The 19722-nt window shown below is 44.2% G+C and overlaps 1 protein-coding gene across 6 annotated transcripts in view; it reads left to right on the forward strand.

Moving 5' to 3' along the window:
* The window catches only part of IGSF5 (immunoglobulin superfamily member 5), a 44342-nt gene that overhangs the window by 5738 nt on the left and 18882 nt on the right, over positions 1 to 19722 (forward strand). For 5 of the 6 annotated variants that reach the window (XM_055313332.1, XM_055313331.1, XM_055313329.1 and 2 more), the window contains 2 exons: positions 4282 to 4599; positions 9446 to 9745. In XM_055313332.1, the coding sequence (XP_055169307.1) occupies positions 4282 to 4599; positions 9446 to 9745 (618 nt within the window). The remainder of the gene's footprint in view (positions 1 to 4281; positions 4600 to 9445; positions 9746 to 19722) is intronic. The other variant, XM_055313333.1, reaches the window with a different exon arrangement.

Below are 19722 nucleotides of genomic sequence, written 5' to 3' on the forward strand. Positions count from 1 at the left end.
GGCTGATCACTGCCTGTGCAAAGGCCCTGGGGCCAGAAAGAGTTGATGAGTTGGGTAAATTTAGGAATAGCCTGGTAACTGGAGGGTGGAGTTTGGGGCAAAAGGAGGTTGATGCGATACTAAGTAGGGTTCTAAGATGTGATAATGTTAAGGGCTATCTGGTCTTTATCCCAAACGGATGTGTTTAAAATATTTAAACAAAGACTGAGTGTGGGGGTGGGAGGTATCTGCTCACACCGGTTTGCTGAGAAGGTCCCGCTGGCTGGCGGCCGTGTGGATCGCAGTTCCGGGTGGTGGTTGGCACAGGGGTGATGCTGGGGCCTCCTGCCATCATCAGTGGGACCTGCAGGGGCCTCAGGACCCCTCCCTCCCTTCTCAGTTTGCTTCTGATAGTCCCAACCCCTGACGTGTTCCGATTCCCGTTTTCTTCCTCAGAGTGGCCACACCAAACCATTTCTCTGCTGCCAAACCCATTGCACTTCCCTTTCTCCCTTCTGCTTTTCACGGTCTGCCTATTTCTTTCCTGTGCTAAGTGAGAGATGGGGGAAGGTGAGAGTTGCGCAGGTGCAGCGAGAGTGGCCGGAGGAGAGTGTCTAACCCCCTGCCAAGGGGGACAGCCAGCTGCTACTCCAGGGAGCTGAGAAAGAACCTCGGTAGAGGGGTGACAGGGTCTGCCTTTGGGATCAATTTATGGACGGCTCACAGGAGGCCCAGGAGCAGGCAGAGGAGCGACTATCTGAGTGATCCCCATTTTGCAGACGAGAGGGTGCAGCGAGTCGAAGAGATGCTTTTCAGTCCCAGCTGCAGCCAGTGGTTCACGGAGATGCCTGGCGGGCTGGGATCCTAGGCAGGGGAGGAAGCGAGAGGGTGGCGCGGGACCCTGAGTTGGGTGGCCACCACAGCCGGCCGCCGGGGGACACTGGGCGGGGCACGCTGATCTTTCCCGTGGCTCTGCCCCGATTGGCCTGTTTGCTCTGCAGAGTGAAAGGGGCAGCAGAGGGAAAGGGAGGATTTGTGTTTGATGAAAGGTCTTATTTACCATTTTCTCCTATTTGCTCTGTGCAGGGCAGGGTTGCACACACCGCAGCAGATAGGATTGAGGGAGAGGAAGGAGGCCCCGGGACCTCACACTATCAGGATACAGCTTCTGAGTCACGAGGCAGGGCTGAAGGCCAGTTGACTCATGGTGGGAGCCGAGACCGCAGGTGATGCTGTCAGGGGAGCAGAGGGCTCGGGACGGGGTGCCTCCCGTTTGATGCAGGGGTCAGCTTCAAATGCAAAGAGCTCCCACTTGGCCTCCCGCTGCCTCATCTCCCACCTGTAAGGTAGGGTGTGTGCTCTGCATGTCTTCTTGGTCACACGTGCAGTCTGCTGGCTTGGGGCAAACAGGGCCTGCAGCAAGAGGCTCTCCCCACCTTGCACCAGGGTTTTGGGTGGGTTTGCGTGTCCTGCAGGAACTGTCCAGATGGGGCTCCCGGCAGAGAAGCCTGGGTCTCAGCCATCCCGGCACTGGCCACATCCCCGCCGCTGGGCTCCGTCCACGGGACCCCCACCGAGCTGCACCCCGAGTGGAGGCAGAGCGCTCTCGGGACCCTGCCGTGGGGAGAGCCGTCTCTCCTCGGGGTGGAGATTTGGCTATTTCTCTTCTTTTGTCCTTCCTCATAAGATGCAATTTGGGGCTCGTGGAAAGAGCCAAGTTGGCACAGCGGCTGTGGCTTCCCTGGGGAATCATTTCTGACTTCCCTCCTCAGGCCTCTTTTTTTTTCTTTTTCTAAAATCCCAAATCAGAGGGATCCTTGGATCAGAAAGACTTGTCCAGGGATAAGGGAAGATTCCCAGTAGGAGCCTCACTGTCCCTCTTTTCCTGCCATGCCCAGACACAGGAGTAGTCTTAGCTGTTTCTGACTTTTCCCCAGTCCTGCCTCCTTGACCCAGGCCCTGGCTGCCTCTCCCCTGCTTCTGCTGCCTCCGGGGCACTGTCCAGGCAGCAGTTCCTCATTTCCCATCAGCCTGCCTCTGTGGCAGACAGTGCGTTCTGGGTACTCAGGTGGCGTGTTAGTGCGTGACCACGGTGTGGTCTCTCCCCAGAAAACTTTAGGGCTGTAATGAGATTCCTTTGGGACCTGTCTTACAAGTTGACCTCATAAGGTTGGAAGGAGAGGGGGCTGCGGTGATTTGGGGGCATCAGTGCATATGGCAGGCTACCTCCTGGTGACCTGTTGGAGTCATAAGGCTCCAGAAGGTAAGAGGAGCCTGTTGTAGTCTTATCAACACGGGAAGCAGGGCTGAGGAGAAACCATGGGATGTGGTCCACCAGGAGGTCTTTTTGCTATCAACTGAGTGAAATCAGAGGGGAAAGTAGGAAAAAGTGGGAAGGTCTGAGTTTGGGTCCCAGCTCACCACTGTGATCTCAGGTCCTGGGGCTCTTCTGCTTTTCATTTCTTCATCGTTAGACAAGAGGCGGTAAAAAATGAGCATAAGAGATTTTGAAGACCATCCTTTGCTGTGCAAGTTCTATTTTGGATCATTATTACAAATGTGGGAAGGTCTTGAAAACTTCGGCCGGCAATTGGCTCCTCTAAGATGACTAGAACATCAGTCCTACATGGCCAACAGATTCCTTGGGCTCTTCGGGTGTAGAGCATGCTCCACCTCAGGTGATCATGATCATGATCAGGTGAGTTCGCGTGAGCTGGAGAGGCCCTTGAGGTATATCATGTGGAAGACCAGTCAGAAGGTGTCACTCCAGTTAAAACCAGTGTCAGGGTGCATCTGGTGAGTGGAGGGTTGAAAAGTTGTGAGAAGTGTGAAGGAAACAGTTTTACTTAAGTCTGTGGCATTCTTGGCTTGTTTTATAAATCAACGGATCCCATCTTGCAGGTCAACACAATCCCTTCCTTTTTTTTAATGATTTATCAATTTACTGTTTTTATTTTTATTTATATATTTTTATAGAAGTTCAATTTGCCAACATATAGTATAACACCCAGTGCTCATCCCATTCTTCTCAAGTGCACATAGAATTTTCTCCAGAATAGACCACATACTGGGTCACAAGTCAGGTCTCAACCGATACCAAAAGATTGGGATTGTCCCCTGCGTATCTTCAGACAACAATGCTTTGAAACTAGAGCTCAATCACAAGAAGAAATTTGGAAGAAACTCAAAAACACAGTCCCTTCTTGCACATCACATAGTGGGGAATGTTTACTGCGTGCTTGAGGGTCATGTGAAGGGCTCTCTGTGGATTATCATATCTGGTTTTTGAAACAAATCGCGGTGGTACTAGAGTCCCTGTTTTGCAGCTGAGAGGAGTGGGGCATGGAGAAGTTGAGACAATGTGTCTAATGAGCCAGGAGCCTCACCTGAGAGTCCCTGGCCTTAGGCTTGTGAGCCACCTGCGTGTCTGCTGGAGCTTTAAACCCAGCACTAGATGTGGTGAGACTTGCACCAAGCTGCCTTCCAGAAGCATCACTTGATGGTTCTCATGAAGAGAGTCTGCTCTCCTACCTCCTTCTACCTGTTTTCCCCTCTCTTTATATCTCCCACTCATGTCCCTTCTTGTCCTTAAGAGGAGAGGCATGGGCTCAATGACAGTACAGTTCTCATGATACTTGGCAGCTGACTTTCCTATCACTCCATGACCGCGTACTCAGAATACAACTGTTGTCTCTCTCCAGCTGGATTCCTTCTCTCTCAACCTTGTTTATCCACCAGCCCCAGACATTGTCCTAAGTATTCCATTTGGGGGCTCTAACGGTGCAGGGGCGTGCGGTGGGCTGTGATCACTGTATGCTGGTATCCGTCCCCATTCTCTTTGTGAAGAGAAGCTACTTTCCACCTTTGCCTCTGAGCCTTGGGATTTCCGTACAGGTGGGAATCAAAGATCCTTCTCATTTTACTGGGAAAATAACTCTCATGTCATAGTGAGGGTGAAAAATTGCCTTAAATAACACAGCTGGGTTAGGGGAGTGCTCTCAGGGCCAGGCTGGGATCAAGTATTCAAGGTAACATTCTTCTGGAGATAGAAGAACAGCATTTTTTTTTTCTTTTGGCCCCCAATTTTGCCGGGAGTGCTGAGAACTGTGGAAGGAGGGATTGGACATGAGGGATGGGTGGCTTCCTGTCCACTGGGGATGCAAGGTGAGGGATTAAGAAGACATAGAGTCTGATCCCTGGCTATCCAGAGGTCACAGCTGGTGAACACAGAAGAGTTAAACTGTGTGGTTGACTCATGTAGGTCCATTCACTTACTGCCTTGAAAAACTGGTTGCCTTCCAGCTTCTGGATCCAGCTATCAAATCATAGAAGGTCCCAAGAATGCAACGGTGCTGAAGGGCTCGGAGGCTCGCTTCAACTGCACCGTCTCACAGGGCTGGAGGCTCATCATGTGGTCTCTGAATGGCACGGTGGTGCTGAGCATCACTCCCACGGAGCCCATCATCACCAACGACCGCTTTACCTCTGCCAGCTATGAAGAGGGCGGCAACTCCATCTCGGAGATGATAATCCATGACGTTCAGCTCGGTGACGCGGGGATTATTAAGTGCAGCCTCCAGAACAGTGACCGGGATGCCTCTGCTTTCCTTTCTGTCCAAGGTGGGTACACAGGTGCCTCTGAGGGGAGCAAGTGGAGTCCTCTGGGCAAGACCAGAGCAAAGGAAGGACCCTTCAGAGTTCATGTCATGTGTGACGATGGGTCTGCCCTCAACTGGAGCTATTAGAATTATTCCAAACCAACGAATATCTGCTGTTTTGCTATTTGTGACTTCTCACCCCCCTTCCTCATTGGTTCTCTTCCTACTTCCCTTCTTTCTGCTTCTCCTATCTCTCTTCCCCTTTCCCTTTTCTCTTTTTAAAATTTCTTTAAAAAAGATTTTATTTATTTATTTATTTATTTATTTATTTATTTATTTATTTATTTATTTATTAGAGACATACAGAGAGAGAGGCAGAGACACAGGCAGAGGGAGAAGCAGGCTCCATGCAGGGAGCCCGACTTGGGACTCGATCCCCAGTCTCCAGGATCAGGACCTGGACTGAAGGCAGCGCTAAACCTCTGAGCCACCCGGGCTGCCCTCTCACTAAAATTCTTCAAGACAGGTCTTACAACTTTCCCATCTGGTCCATGTCAGTACTGGTAGCTTTTGTGGCATATACTCCACATTCTCCCCTGGCCAGTTGCGGTCACTGCTCTTTGATTTAGGGAGAGTTGCCAATCTTTGCCTTTCCTCTGGTTTTTTTATACACTTGACCCTGTTTCTTTGCCTTACGTCATGTATGCACTTTGAATCATGCTTTACCCTTTACCTCTTTCCAGCTGAACTCCCTCAATCTTTTTTTTTCCTCTTCTGCCCTCAGCTGTTCTTAGAGTCAAAGATATGTGTTCACTAAATATACCACCTATTTTAGAGAAAAGAGTAAATGAAATTTGTCATAATGGGTAACTTATTTTTCATTATTAGAGGTAATTGTGAAGTGCTCCCAAAATGCTATATAGTGAAAAAAAATAAAAGGATGCTTTACAAGAATTCAGAATATCTTTATCAAAGTTTAATCACTTTGCATTCCTTATGTAATTATATGGTATTTATAGATGCATTGGAGCTGATTTCTATGGCAGCATTCCTTACAGCAGACCACGTCATGTTTTTGAAATTTTTCTTTTATCTATTTATTTGCTTGTCTAGGAGAAATTTCCAAACTTTTGATTTGTGTTAATGTTGCATCAAATCTAGCTTGATAACATTTGGTAGACATGCATATCTACTTACTTCTACTTTCTTCTTCTTCTTCTTCTTCTTCTTCTTCTTCTTCTTCTTCTTCTTCTTTTCTTAGCCAAATTGTTGTCATTTTACTCTTACGTGTCTTTAATTTTATGAGGTTTAATGATATTTTCTAAATAGTGATTTTATGAGACTTCCTGGATTATTGGCTTAGTTTGCATGACTAGATTCTTATTTTAATAATTTGTGGTATATGGGAAAGAACACAGGAAAAATAGAGTCAAAGACATGAGTTCTGGTTTTGCTTTCATCGGTTACCAACCTGGTGACACCCAAATTGTCTCAACGTCTTCATCTCTAAAATGGGGATAAGGGTCCCCTGCCCACCTCACGGGTTTTCTGTGAGGATCAGATGAAACAATAACTGAGGACAGTTTGAAGACTCCAAAGTCCTGTCTGTTTCAATTCATCACACATGCAATTGGGAGCCAGAGTGGTCTAGTGGTTCATGATGCAGGCTTGGGAGCCTGAATGCTAGGTTCAGATTCCGGCTTTATCACTTACTGTGTATGTGACCTTGGCCATGTTATTGAATGACCTCATGCCCTAGTTTCCTCTCAGAGGGTTACTGTGGGATCACATGAGTAGGTTCATGTAAAGCCTTTAAAACAGCACCTGGGTCCTAGCAGTCTCCATACAGCCAATTGCTATTATTTATTGCATTCCTAATAGAAGCACACCTTTGTGTCAGGCATCTGAAAGGGGGACTCAATGATGAATAGAATAAGACAGAGTCCTGTCCTCAAGAGCCTTACATGAAGAGTAGATAATGCATGAATGATGTTCATGCCTTAGAGAGACTGGCAAATACCCTGAGATGGAGACAAGCTCAGGTTTGACTTGGGAAGGGAGAAGGGACAATGAGAAAAGCCTTCATGGACAACTCCATGGTGAGATGCCCTTATGTGCTCTCAAGGTCTGGGAATGATAGGCAAAATGGAGAAACAAGAAAGGAAGAGGGACCCCTGGATCAAAGAAACAGATTCAAAGGCATGACTTACTGATATGTCTATAACATTTCAAATTCATAAACCCATGTGGTTTTATAGCAGCTTTTCTCAAAGCTATACATTTATAAAAATGTCTGAATATGCCTAAACATGCTTTTTAATATGTTAATAATTACTATAACTTTTGGTTTTAATATGGATGGAAGAATAAGCATCTAGAGATGTTAAATTCTTTCCCAAGGTCATGCAGAACGAACCCATAGGGCAGGGACTAAACTTGGTCATATTACCAGGTTGCAATGGTCTGAAGGGCACTTTGTTCCTAGAGGAACAAATGTTCTCTAAGCAGCAGGATCTCTTTCAAGGGAAAAGAATTTTGAAAAAAAGAGGAAACATTCATTTTATTTTTAAAGTGAATTATCCAAAGATTTATTTTTTCCTCCTGGTGTATCAGCAAGAAAAATAAAGACAGCTTACATAAGTCCCATAGTGAGTCATCCAAAATCTATGTGAATGTTCTAGTCATCACCCTTGTATAGAGTGTTTGTCGTGCTACTCAACAAGATTTGTGAAAGCCAATGTGAAAAGTTGAAGCATAAATATATATAGAGAAAGGAAATGCTTCAGACTGCTTCACTAGTCCATCCATCATCCAATCTACCAATGAATCACGTACCAAACTCTAGACCTCTTGTGTTTGTGGGCCACTAGACTTGAGTTCAAGATCATCCATTATTAATTGAGGCAATTCCATTACTTCCAGTTTCTATCATCTGAAAGCCCTGCACCAAAATGAAACAATGGATGGAGAAAAAGGAATAAGGACAAAACCCTTTAGCTTTGAGGGACAAATCCATTCCCCTCTCATTGTTGAGTTTACAATAATCCTTGCTTTAGCAAAGGTACTTTATTTATTCCAAGAGACTACTGAGGAAAGGAATAATTGAGAATGTAATATTTCAGAGAAAGAAGAGCTTTCAGAGCTGATCCAGTTCCATCTAGTTTGAGAACTCTTGGGCATCCCCTAGATCCTTTCAGAGTCTGTGAGGTCACAACTGTTCCCATAATAATACTAAGAAGTGAGTTGCCTTTCCTACTCTCATTTCAGTAGTGCACAGAGAGTCTTCTACTGTATATTAGGAAGGTCTGTGTAGCTTAGTGGACCTGCATTTCTTAAATGACCAATGTATGATGATACAAAGTCTTGCAAGAGTGAAAGATCAATCAAAGATAGAGTGATGGATTTTAATGTAAAAGAGAATGAAAATTCCTTTATATACTTTCAGTTTCCACAGTGCAACTAACCTATAAGAAACCACTACTTGCCCAGTTTGGGATATCAAAGAGTATCCTTGATTATCTGAAAAGCCTTCTCATTCTTCCACCTGCATACCCATGCGGGGTCAAATTTTTTTGTATACTCCAAATTGAAGCAATATATTGTAACAGATTGAATGCAGAAGCTGATATGAGAATCCAGCCAGGTATTAAAGAGATTTGCATAATTATAAAGCAATGATGTTTTTCTTGATAATTTATTTTGGTTTAAAAATATAGGTATTTTCTCATAAACATATGTTAACTTGTAGTGGGTTATCATTGTTATTATAAAATAAATATTTAAAAATAGACAAATACTTAATTCTAATTTCAAGTTTGGTAAGTATTGGTAGGTAGAATCCACATAAACAAAAGGTCTTTGGAGTCCTCATGATTTTTAAGATTGTAAAAGGTCTTGAAACCTAAACATTTGAAAACCCCAATTTAGTCAAATTGTTTCATTTGACCAATGAAAAACAGAGAGCCTGAAAATGTCAATGACTTGCTCCAGGTGATGGCAATTTTTGTAGGAAATCCAAGATTGAGAACAGAGTTTTTGATTCTTAGTCCAGTGTTCTTCCCATTATATTATGCAGCAGGGAGGATATTTTAACTTGGATGTTCCAACGTTTATATGTTTCACTAAGGCTATGTCTTTATTGGAGCCAATCCTCAGGTTATTTTATTAATATTAGCAGACACAAGCAGTATTTTCATATGGGTTTTTTACAATGTTCATACTGGCATATGCAGGTGGGTCCTTAATAAAAACTTTAAAATAATTTATCTGAGTATTCTATTCTGATACATGATTTAGGGCAAATATTTTTATAATTAGATTTTATTTTGATTTAATTTATAATTGGAAAAGCATTTTAAGGAAATATCATAGGAAGTTATGTTTAAAAATATGTGACCCACAAAATAAATAAAATGAATTGGACTGACCAAACGCCAGGAAAGACTTGCTTTCCAGAAGACCTTGAGATGTCTTCTTACAATGGAAAGAATGTAAAGGTTTTTCCCTTTTTGCTTTGGCTCCCAGAACAGCCCAGGACAACTTTGCAACTCCACTTCAGTGGTTGTGTAGCCTATTATGGCAGGCGCATTTACCCTCTCCTTCCCATATAATTTATACCTTCCTGGACCCTGATTTTTATTTATTCATTTTTTTTCTGGAACTATAGATTTTCTGGTGAGCAACCTCACCTTCTTTCAGGAAGCTGGCAGATAAAATAAATAATGACACAGATAAAACCTGAGTTAAGACTCGATATAGACATAGCCAGTTAGCACTCATGAAATGTGATTTGAAGGAAAAATTAAAGAAAATTTGGAACCAAGAGATGCATGGTCAGTCCTTCAGAACATTTCTCTTTTCTTCTTTAGTTATGGGGGAGTTGCTCATTCCCAGAGGCAACCTTGTAGTCACTGAAGATGAATCCTGTAATGTGACTTGCCATGCATTGGGCTGGATCCCACTCCCAAATATTTCCTGGGAGATTGGGGTTCTGGTGAGCCAGTCAAGCCATTATTCTGGTCCGGAGCCCAACAACCTGCAAAGTGCAGTGAGTGTCCTGACTCTTACGCCTCAGGGCAATGGGACTTTGACTTGTGTGGCTAACATGAAGGAGTTGCTTGCCCACAAGTCTGTAACTGTCAATCTTACTGTGGTTCAGCCTTCTATGGGTAAGTGAAGACATTTTGCTTTATATATATAAAAAAATATTGTTGCATGCTTATATTTTTTATGCGGTGCTCTTAATCAAGAATGCCTAGGAAAATTGTATGGTGACCTTTACTTTGGATGGGGATGGTAATGGAGACAAATTAGCATCTGTTTAATGACCCTGTGATTCCACTTTCTTTTACATTTCATCTTCAAGTGTCTTTCTTATCTACTTCCTTATGGAAACCATTAAGAACCTTGACAATTATTTATCTCAAAACACCATCAAGATCAGTGATAAATACCTGAAGTCAATGTTTCTCTGTAGCTTTTATCTGTTGTTCCAGTTTGATCCCATACCCTGGGCCAGTATGAGACAAGTTCTTCTAATATTTGAGGAAGGTATACAGGTGCTCTTGGATTTCTTCCAACCTTAGTAGAATTATAGTTTCATTTTTTTAATCTGGCAAATCCACAATGTATTTGAAAGTACCTAACTAAGTGACATAAATAATATGAAGTCGGAGAGGGAGATAAACCATAAGAGACTCTTAACTCTGGGAAACAGTCTGAAAGTTGCTGGAAGGTGGGGGAGGGGTAACTGGGTGATGGGCATTAAGGAGGGCACTTGATATGATGAGTACTGGGTGTTATATGAAACTGATGAATCACTGAACTCTATCTCTGAAACTAATAATACACTGTATGTCAATTAATTGATTTTAAATAAAAAAATAAAGTTTTGATCCCCAAGAGAACCTACTGTAGGGTCCTTGGCATATTCAAACCTCAAACTACACAACCTGCAGGGCTGCAGAGCCTACTTAAGCTCTGAGTCAGCCCAGGCCAATGAGAAAACATGGGGCCCAGAGCTAGAGATTGACTAACTCCTTAATTTTACAAACTAGGACAGAAAAGGAGGCCCAGAGAGGTGCTGTGCTCTATTCCAGGACATGCATCAGGTTGGGGTGGAACTGGGCCCAGAAGTCAAGAAATGATTCTCTCTTGAACAAAAATTTTCCCTTTATTCAAACAGCTTTATTTAAAGTTCAGAACAGGGGCACCTGGGTGGCCCAGCTGGTTAAGCACCTGCCTTCGACTCAGGTCATGATCCCAGGGCCCTGGTATTAAGCTCCAGGTTGGGCTCCCTGCTCAGTGAGGTGTCTGCTTCTCCCTCTTCCTCTGCCTCTCACTCTGCTTGTGCTCTGTCTCTGTCAAATAAATAAAAAGTCTTAAAAATAATAAATTTCAGAACAAAACTGCAGCCAGAGCAAGACTGATGAGGAGGAAGGAAGAGGTGGCAAAGGAGGAAGAGGAGAAAGCTGAAGGAGGAGGAGGGGGGAGGGAGATGGAGTAGAGGAAGAAACAGTGCTTCACAGAATTTGCCAAGTAAAGGGTCTATTTTAAGTGCTTCTCTGATATTAACCAAATTAATGTGCACAACAGGTCCCTGAGTGGATCCTCATCCAACTGGATGTCTGAGATCAAGATGTTGGTAGAGTTGGTTCCTTCAGAAGACTATAGGGGAAAAATCTCTAGGCCTCTCTCTTAGCTTCTGGTATTTGCTGGCAGTCTGGTGTTTCTCGGCTTGTAGAAGCATCAGCCTGAGCTCTGTTTTCATCTTCATATGGTGCTCTCTCTGCATGCTTGCCTGTATCCAAATTTCCCTATTTATTTATTTTAAAGATTTTATTTATTTGACAGAGTGAGAGAGCATGAGCAGGGGGAAGGACAGAAGGAGAGGGAGCAGGGAGCCCCATGTGGAACTCAATCCCAGAACCCTCAGATCATGACTTGAGCCGAAGGCAGACGCTTAACTGACTGAGCCACCCAGGCATCCCCAAATTTCCCTTTTTTTAAAACTAAGGACTCAGGTCATATTGGATTAGAGGGTCCATCCCATCCAGTGTAAACTCATTTTAATAAAATTATGTCTGCAATACTTTATTTCCAAATAAAGTCACATTCATTCTGGGAGTACTGGAGGTTAGTACTTTAATGTATGAATTTTAGGGGGGGGCAAAAGTCAACCCATGATAATGTCTCCACCAGCCTGTAAAAAGCCATTCAGAGTCTACCTTGTGGTCAGTACAATGATTCTGTGCTTTGCACTGTAGTGATTGGTCCTCAGTGCAGTTAGCACAAGCTTGCTCCCCTGTTGTTAGGATTTTGCCTCCTGTCTCTGACTCAGATGCCCCCAGAGAACAGGTGGACAACAGAAATGAAAGCATGAGTGAATACATGTGTCAGGTAGGAGGGGAGTGGAGGGGCCCATTGGGAGCCAGACATAATGCTCCATCCACATGGAACAGCCATACCAGCAACCAGCTGGTTGTTGCCAACAGGAAAGGGGATCCAGGACTGCCAGATCTTTGATGTGGATCTGGTGAATATCAATACTTTTGAGGGCGAAGGACACAGAAATCTGTATTTCTTTGGTTTTAAGTCAAGATCAATTTATTTCAACTAATTAAATTTGGAGGAATTCAGCTTATTCTCTATTAAGACTATATAAGAATAAAAAGCTAGAATTCAAACCCAGCTTACTTTTCTTGCCTCCAGTTTATTATTATTATTATTATTATCATTATTATTTAAAGATTTTATTTGAGAGAGAGAGAGAACACAAGCAGGGGGGAGCGGTGGAGGAGGAAGGAGAAGCAGACTCCCCACTGAGCAGGGAGCCCGATGTGGAGTTTGATCCCAGGACCCCAGGATCATGACCTGACCTGAAGTCAGACACTTAACCAGCTGAACCACAAAGGCACCCCTCCAGTTTATTATTTTTAACAACAAAAACCTTTAGAAAAGTTGCAAGACAAGTGCAATGAATATCCATGTACCTTTGCCTAGATACAACAAATATTAATATTTTGTCATGTTTGCCTCTTTCTCTCTCATTTTTTTTCTGAACCTTTTGAGAGTTTATGACACTTTATCCCTAAATATCTCCGATATGTATCATAAGAATGAAGGCATTCTATTTAACCACACCCAACGTAGTTGGCAGTCAGGAAACGTACTGCTGACACAAGACTGTTATATAATATACACTGCATATTCAAGTTTCACCAAGTATCCTTTATAGCGGTTTTCTTCTCCAAACCAGTATTCAGTCAAAGGCCATGCCTTGCCTTTGGCTGTCAGGCATTGTAGTCTCTTTCCCTTACTCTTGAATGGTTCCCTTACCTTTTCTGTCTTTGCTGATTATAAACATTTTTGAAGGGTCCAGGCCATTTTTGCAAGATGCTCTTCAATTTGGATTTGTCTGAGGTTTTCCAACATCCTTTGATTTGAGGCTGTCTATTCTAGGCAAGTCAAGGGTAATGTCACATGGGCTCATGATGTCAATTTTCTCTATCAATGGTAATAAGTTTGATCATCTGGTTAATGATTTCTCCATTGTAAAGGTCCCTTTCTCCATTATAATTAATATGTAATCAATGAATACTGTATGAATATCTTATTTCCCAGCGGGCTTTCACCTAATAGCTTTTGCGTTCATCAATAAGTCATTGCCTGAATCTGTTGTTTCTATGGCGGTTGTAAAAGAATGATTTTTCTGGCTCCATCATAATTTTATCTTTGTTAGTTGGTAGTCTTCTGTAAAGAAGAGCCTTCTTTCACTTTTTCTTTTTTTTAAAAACAATTCTAATATGAACTCACTTTTATTCAATACTATAATCTGCTCCTGTCATTATTCATTTTGCTGCTCCAGATTGCTCCAGGTTTGGCTAGTGGGAATCCCTTCCAGCTGGCTCTGGTGTCCTTTTGACATGGCCCTATTAATTTTTGAGCACTTGGCCCAATAAAATGTTCTGAACTCGCTTTGCATTTTCCTTATTCTATCCTGGAATCAGCCATTTCTCCAAGGAGCCAATCCAGCTGGCTTTGAAGCTATTTAAGTATGATAAAGGGGGATCCCTGGGTGGCTCAGCAGTTTAGCACCTGCCTTCGGCCCAGGGCGTGATCCTGGAGTCTTGGGATCAATTCCCACATCGGGCTCCCTGCATGGAGCTTGCTTCTCCCTCTGCCTGTGTCTCTGCCTCTCTCTCTGCGTGTCTCTCATGAATGAATAAATAAAATCTTAAAATAAATAAATAAATATGGTAAAGTATGGTCCAAGCTTTGAAATGGAAGATTTTTTTAAGAAGTCCTATTAGCACCAAATAGAATGAAATCGACTATTTAAAGCACACATCTTAACAAGGTAACAGTGCAACAAAGAGCTCTGGTCTGATTGATGATGCCCCATAGAAATGGATTTTAGAGATTCACTTGCCAGCAAAGTTTTTCTTTTGTAGGGTAAGGGCAAGGGGCACATAATTTCCCTTGATCGGGTTTAATTCCGTGGAGTGCTTCCCTCGTCAGCTAGGACTAGGGAAGTTAGCGGCCTTAATTATGGCAGCTGGAGTCCCTGCAGCCTCAAAGGGAAGCACAGTGGGTGCCTTGCAATGAGTCTTACTTTATTGGACTCATTTGGAAAAGGGTAATTTGTTCCTAAATTATTCATCAAGATTCAGAGCAGCTGGTGGCTGGCTGCATGTTGTGTATTTTATGCAAGTTTTAGTAGCTGAAGACCTCATTACAGCCCCGGCTGCTGGTGTCTGGGAGGCTTCTAGGAGCACAGCCAGGGGTGTGGAACACCCAGAATGCACCCTCCTGTGCGTTGTGCAGGCTTTTCCAGGAATCGATAAGCATCATCATGTCCCGCCAACCCATTTCCTCCTAAAAGTGCAAGGTGTCTCTGTTCATTGTGCTCATTTCTGGAGCAGTCCCTGTGAGTCGTTGCAGGAATGACAATGGCAGTTTAGGAAGGCTAATTAGTTCAAGCCAAACAATCATTGGTTCTTGAAAGAAAAGCAGGCTGAAAAGTGTACTGCTCATTTTTTTTTTTTTAAAGTTCAATGTTCTTTTTTTTAATTTTTTTAAAAATTTATTTATTTATGATAGTCACACAGAGAGAGAGAGAGAGAGAGAGGCAGAGACACAGGCAGAGGGAGAAGCAGGCTCCATGCACTGGGAGCCTGATATGGGATTCGATCCCGGGTCTCCAGGATCGCGCCCTGAGCCAAAGGCAGGCGCCAAACCGCTGCGCCACCCAGGGATCCCAAAAAGTTCAATGTTCTTGATTCCAGAAGCAACACAGCCTTCAAGCATTGCAGACAGGTGTTCAACTGGCAGGTGGAAGCACCTCTCACACACGCTTTGAGATAAGCACTGTCCACCCCCTGGGCATCCAGCTGCGTTGGTTTCTCTGTTTTCTCGTTCAAGTGTACAGACTGCGAAGCATTAGAGCAAAGTGACATTTTAGGACAGAAGAGCACCTGCTAGAGTGTAGTGACTCCAGGTTATAGCCTTAGTTTTGTGAGGAGTGGCAACTTTGAGCACAGACCGAGGGGGGGCAGTGACAGTCCTGGGTCACAGTGCTGGCTCTGGCTGTGAGTCTCTGGGCAAGTCACTGACCTCTTGGGCTCAGTTTTCTTGCTTATAAAACGAGAGAGAGAAGAATAGGACAGGATGTCTCTCTCCTGGGTGCCCGTTAGTCTCCAGGAGCTTTAACGCACAGGATGATGCTCAGGCCCCACGCCAGAGGTTCTGATTGAATTGGCCTGGAAATTTGACATTCTTAGGGAAGCTCCCAGATTCCTGGGCAGTCAGACCGGGGCCTACAGAAGAGGGAAATCCCGAAGAAGGCCTTGCCGCCTGACCCAGCCTCATCAGGGGCCACTATCCACACAGATTGCCTCTTCCTTGCTGTGTGGATTTGGGCAAGTTACTTAGCCTCTCTGTGTCTCAGTTTTCTCATCTGTAAAACTAAGATAATGATAATATCTACCTCACAGGCTTGTGGTTGGTGTGAGCAGGAAGCGGGTTACTATCTCTGAAGCACTCAGGACAGTCCCTGCTGCAAAGCCCACCGGGCAGGAGAGGGGGCAGTGGCTGTCACTTGTTTCACTGATTCAGAGGTCTCTTGTGTCCCATCCAGTCAGCACAGGAGCACACTTTGCACATGACGCTGGTGACATTTTGTTTCGAGAAATTCTATGTGGCCTTTTAAAATTCTGAGCATTTCTGCGAGAGCATCTGGGAAGTACTAGCTTCCTTTTCTGCACAGATGGGAGAAGGACAATCTGGAAGTTGTGATGAAAAGTTGTGCAGTAAACTTGGTAATGTGGTCCTGTGTGAGGGAGCGCAGGGAGGAAGGCCAGTGGGGTTGAGCTCGGAAATCCTCTTCCTGGGTCGCCTCATGCACAGACGAATCCCTTCCAGCAACTCTGCTGTTTGCCTTGAACCATTATGGCCACAGCCTTCGCTAGGGCCCAAGTCAGGGACCAAGGCCCAGCGGGACTCCCCATTTCCAGTAAGACCTGGGCTATATCTTCCCAGAAGATATTCCAGGTCGGACACACAACATGAGTTTGAAAGACGAGAGTCTCAGCCCTGGTTTTTTTTTTTTTTTTTTTTCCCTGTTCTGAGTGCCCTCGTCCAGTTCACTGAGCCTCTTTGTCCTGTGTCTTATCCACACAATGAAGTGGTTGGATTGTGGACAAGGTCATTTCAAGATTCTGGGCTTTCTGTCCACTGTCATGCTTTTTATCAGTATATGACCATTATTTACTTTTCTTTCAGTCCACTATAAATGTACTTATTTAAAGATTAGGGATGCCTGCATGGTGTGGTGGCTGAGTTGTCTGCCTTTGGCTCAGGTTGTGATCCCGGGGTCTTGGGACTGAGTCCCACATCGGGCTCCCTGCGGGGAGTCTGCTTCTCCCTCTGCCTGTGTCTCTGCTGCTCTCTCTGTGTCTCTCATGAATAAATAAATAAAAACCAAAAAAAAAAAAAGAAAAATAAACATTAGCATCACATTGAAGTGTTCATGATAAATACGCATGTGTGTTTTCATATATATGTCATGTGATAAATTAAAAATTATTATTAAAATAAGGAAGGTTCTTTTTTTTAAAAAAGATTTTATTTATTTATTCATGAGAGACGTAGAAAGAGGCAGAGACATAGGCGGAGGGAGAAGCAGGCGCCCTGCAGGGAGCCCGATATGGGACTCGATCCCAGGATCCTGGAATCACAACCGGAGCCAAAGGCAGATGCTCAACCACTGAGCCATGCAGGTGCCCCAAGGAAGGTTCTTCTGTGCAGCTCCAGTAGCAAATTACACCTCCTCATGGTGCATACACCATGCTATTTTGGGGAGCTCTACTGAAGTAGAGAGAGAACGTTAAGTCTTCCCCCGGTGTGGAACTCTGGGGAGATTTGACCCCCCAATGGACTGTGATCACAGCATATAGGAAGCAAAAGAAAGAGCCTTGTGGCTTCTGACAGCAGTTGCTGTTTTGATGAGAGTTTGGGGCTTTTAGGTGAGTGCAGGCATCAATTTGTTAAACTTGGTGGTTAAATTAAGAGACAAGAGAGTGAGTGAGGTCACAATGTCACCTGCTCTCTTCCTTGGTTTGGTCACCGAATCCGGTGAGGTAGCTGGTCCCATCCTTTAAAGAGCTCCTCCCTGAGGATAAGCAGTTGTTTCTGTGCTTCATCAGAGGAAAGGTTGTCACGTCAAGATTTGATTGACAGAAGCTTGGCACACTGAACATTTTCTTCAGCAGGGGAAGAAAATGCCCTGATAGAGAATGTTTGAGTCAACAATGTGTGTTGACTTTTTCTAGTACAAACTCCAAGCCCATCTCTTGAATCCTGAGTCAGACCTTAATGTTTAACCCCAGCTGTCTCCCCTATTAAGAAAGCTGCTAATATTTGCAAACTTCAATTTGTAAAAAGTTCATTGGACTGACTTAGGATGACGTCAGCAATCTTGAATGCGTGTGTTGTACCCTACGGTGTTCTCAGCACTTTCACATACATCCCGAGTCTCTGAACAGCTTAGGGGAGGGAACGGGGCAGGAATCCTTGCAGATGAGTGAGCCAGTGGCCAGAGGGAGCACAAGGAAAACAGTGCCCTTGAGCTTTCACTGGATCCATTGACATGAAGCCCAAAGCTTCTTGTCAGTCGCAAAGCTTCCGCATGGTGATCTGAGTTTAAACTCCAGATTGTGATTATCATAAATGTGGTTTTGGACTTAATTTTTTTTTATCACATCCGTAAGAGGAAGGTTATGGGAACATTCTGTAATGTGGCAGTTTGCTTAGGAAGTGTTTCCATTCTGGGCGTTCTCAATGTGTGGATCACCAACCACCTGCGTCAGGATCACCTGGGTGCCATTCCACACCCGCTGACTTGGCACCACTGGGGATGGGCTTGGGATCTGCATGTGTAACAGGCATTCCAGGTGATGCTGGGATTTTGCTCTCTGTGTAGCAGCGGATAACTTGTATTACTCTCTGGATGTGAAGACATTGGCTTGTTTTAAAGCTTGACTTCTGGGATCCCTGGGTGGCGCAGCGGTTTGGCGCCTGCCTTTGGCCCAGGGTGCGATTCTGGAGACCCGGGATCGAGTCCCACGTCGGGCTCCCAGTGCGTGGAGCCTGCCTATGTCCTTCTGCCTATGTCTCTGCTTCTCTCTCTCTCTCTCTCTCTCTCTCTCTCTGTGTGTGTGTGTGTGACTATCGTTAATAAATCAAAATTAAAAAAAAAAAAGCTTGACTTCTGGAGGTGCTAGAGTGGTTCAGTTAGTTAAGCATCCAACTCTTGGTTTTGGCTCAGGTCATGATCTCAGGGTTGTGAGATCCAACCCTACCCCAGACTCTGTGCTCAGCATGGAGTCTCCCCATCCCTCTCCCTCTGCTTCTTCCCCCATGCGTGTGTGCTCTCTTTCTCTTTCTCTCTCTTTCAAATTGATAAATAAATAAATAAAAAGAAAATCTTAAAACTCCAATTCTGGGGCCGAGGAGGGGTGTTATGGGGAGAGTAGAATCCTGTCCCCACCACCTCCACCTTTCCTGGAGAATTCTTTTCCTATTTCTGTCTGTCACAAATTATCTCAGAAAAATGGTGGGTGATGTGAAGCTCCATCCATCCTCCCTCCCTCCCTCCCTCCCTCCCTCCCTCCCTCCCTCCCTCCCTTCCTCCCTCTGTCCCTCCCTCCATTCATCTGATGTACCCAATATGTGCCAGGTGCTTGGAATATAAGAAAAATAAGACACAGTCCTTGACCTTGAGGGGATTAAGTTTAGTTTAGATAGTAGCAGATGTGTAAGAAGAACTGGAAGTGACAGCCACCAATTTCACAAACATTTAAGGTGGCAATGAACAGGAGATGTTTTTTTTTAAAAAAAGGAAATTAAAAAAAAAACATTGCAGGGAATGCAGAGAAGCTTTGCATGAAGAGCAGAAGACAAGTATCTTTTTATATTACGTAATTCTTCAAAGCACAGAGGTCTCTGAATTTTGGCACATGCTTTGAGATCAGTCCATGTATTATTTTTCAGTGTGATCCTTACTTGCCCATGAGTCAGAATCCAGGTGGTTGATGATTGTAGAAACTGGAGCATTAGTGATCATCTCTAACCATTCCTGCAAGGTACTCTGAACATTTAACTTTGACCCAGGATTATCAAATCATGATTTCAAGGTCAATTTTCATGGATGACTTTAAGGAATAACACCCAAGAACTGTTTTCCCACTATAACCTATGATTCCAAAAAGCTGGAAAGGCTGTTGTTTTATAAACTCTATCTTCCTTCATAGAAAGTCTACTGTTTCAGTATTTTCTGATGACTCTCATTTAATAAAATACCATTTGTTCACAATGAGAGTCCAACCAAGCACTCAGGATTGAGTGACAGATTTTATTGAGTAGCAATTCACATTTGAACAGATCAACTTAAATGTGGTTTGACCTCAGCCTTGTTCAGGAGGGGAAGTGCAATGGTGGGTAAGAGCTCCCTTCAAGACCTCCTGGTAGTTCCCACAAACCCTTGGCTGGGCAGTGCTGTCCAACAGGGCAATGCTGTGATGAGGGCAATGCTCTATGCCTGTGGGAATCAAGCACTTGAAACATGATCAGTGCAACTGAGTTGAGT

The sequence above is a fragment of the Nyctereutes procyonoides genome, unplaced genomic scaffold (genome assembly GCF_905146905.1).
Source record: "Nyctereutes procyonoides isolate TBG_1078 unplaced genomic scaffold, NYPRO_anot_genome, whole genome shotgun sequence".
NCBI classification, from domain to species: Eukaryota; Metazoa; Chordata; class Mammalia; order Carnivora; family Canidae; genus Nyctereutes; species Nyctereutes procyonoides.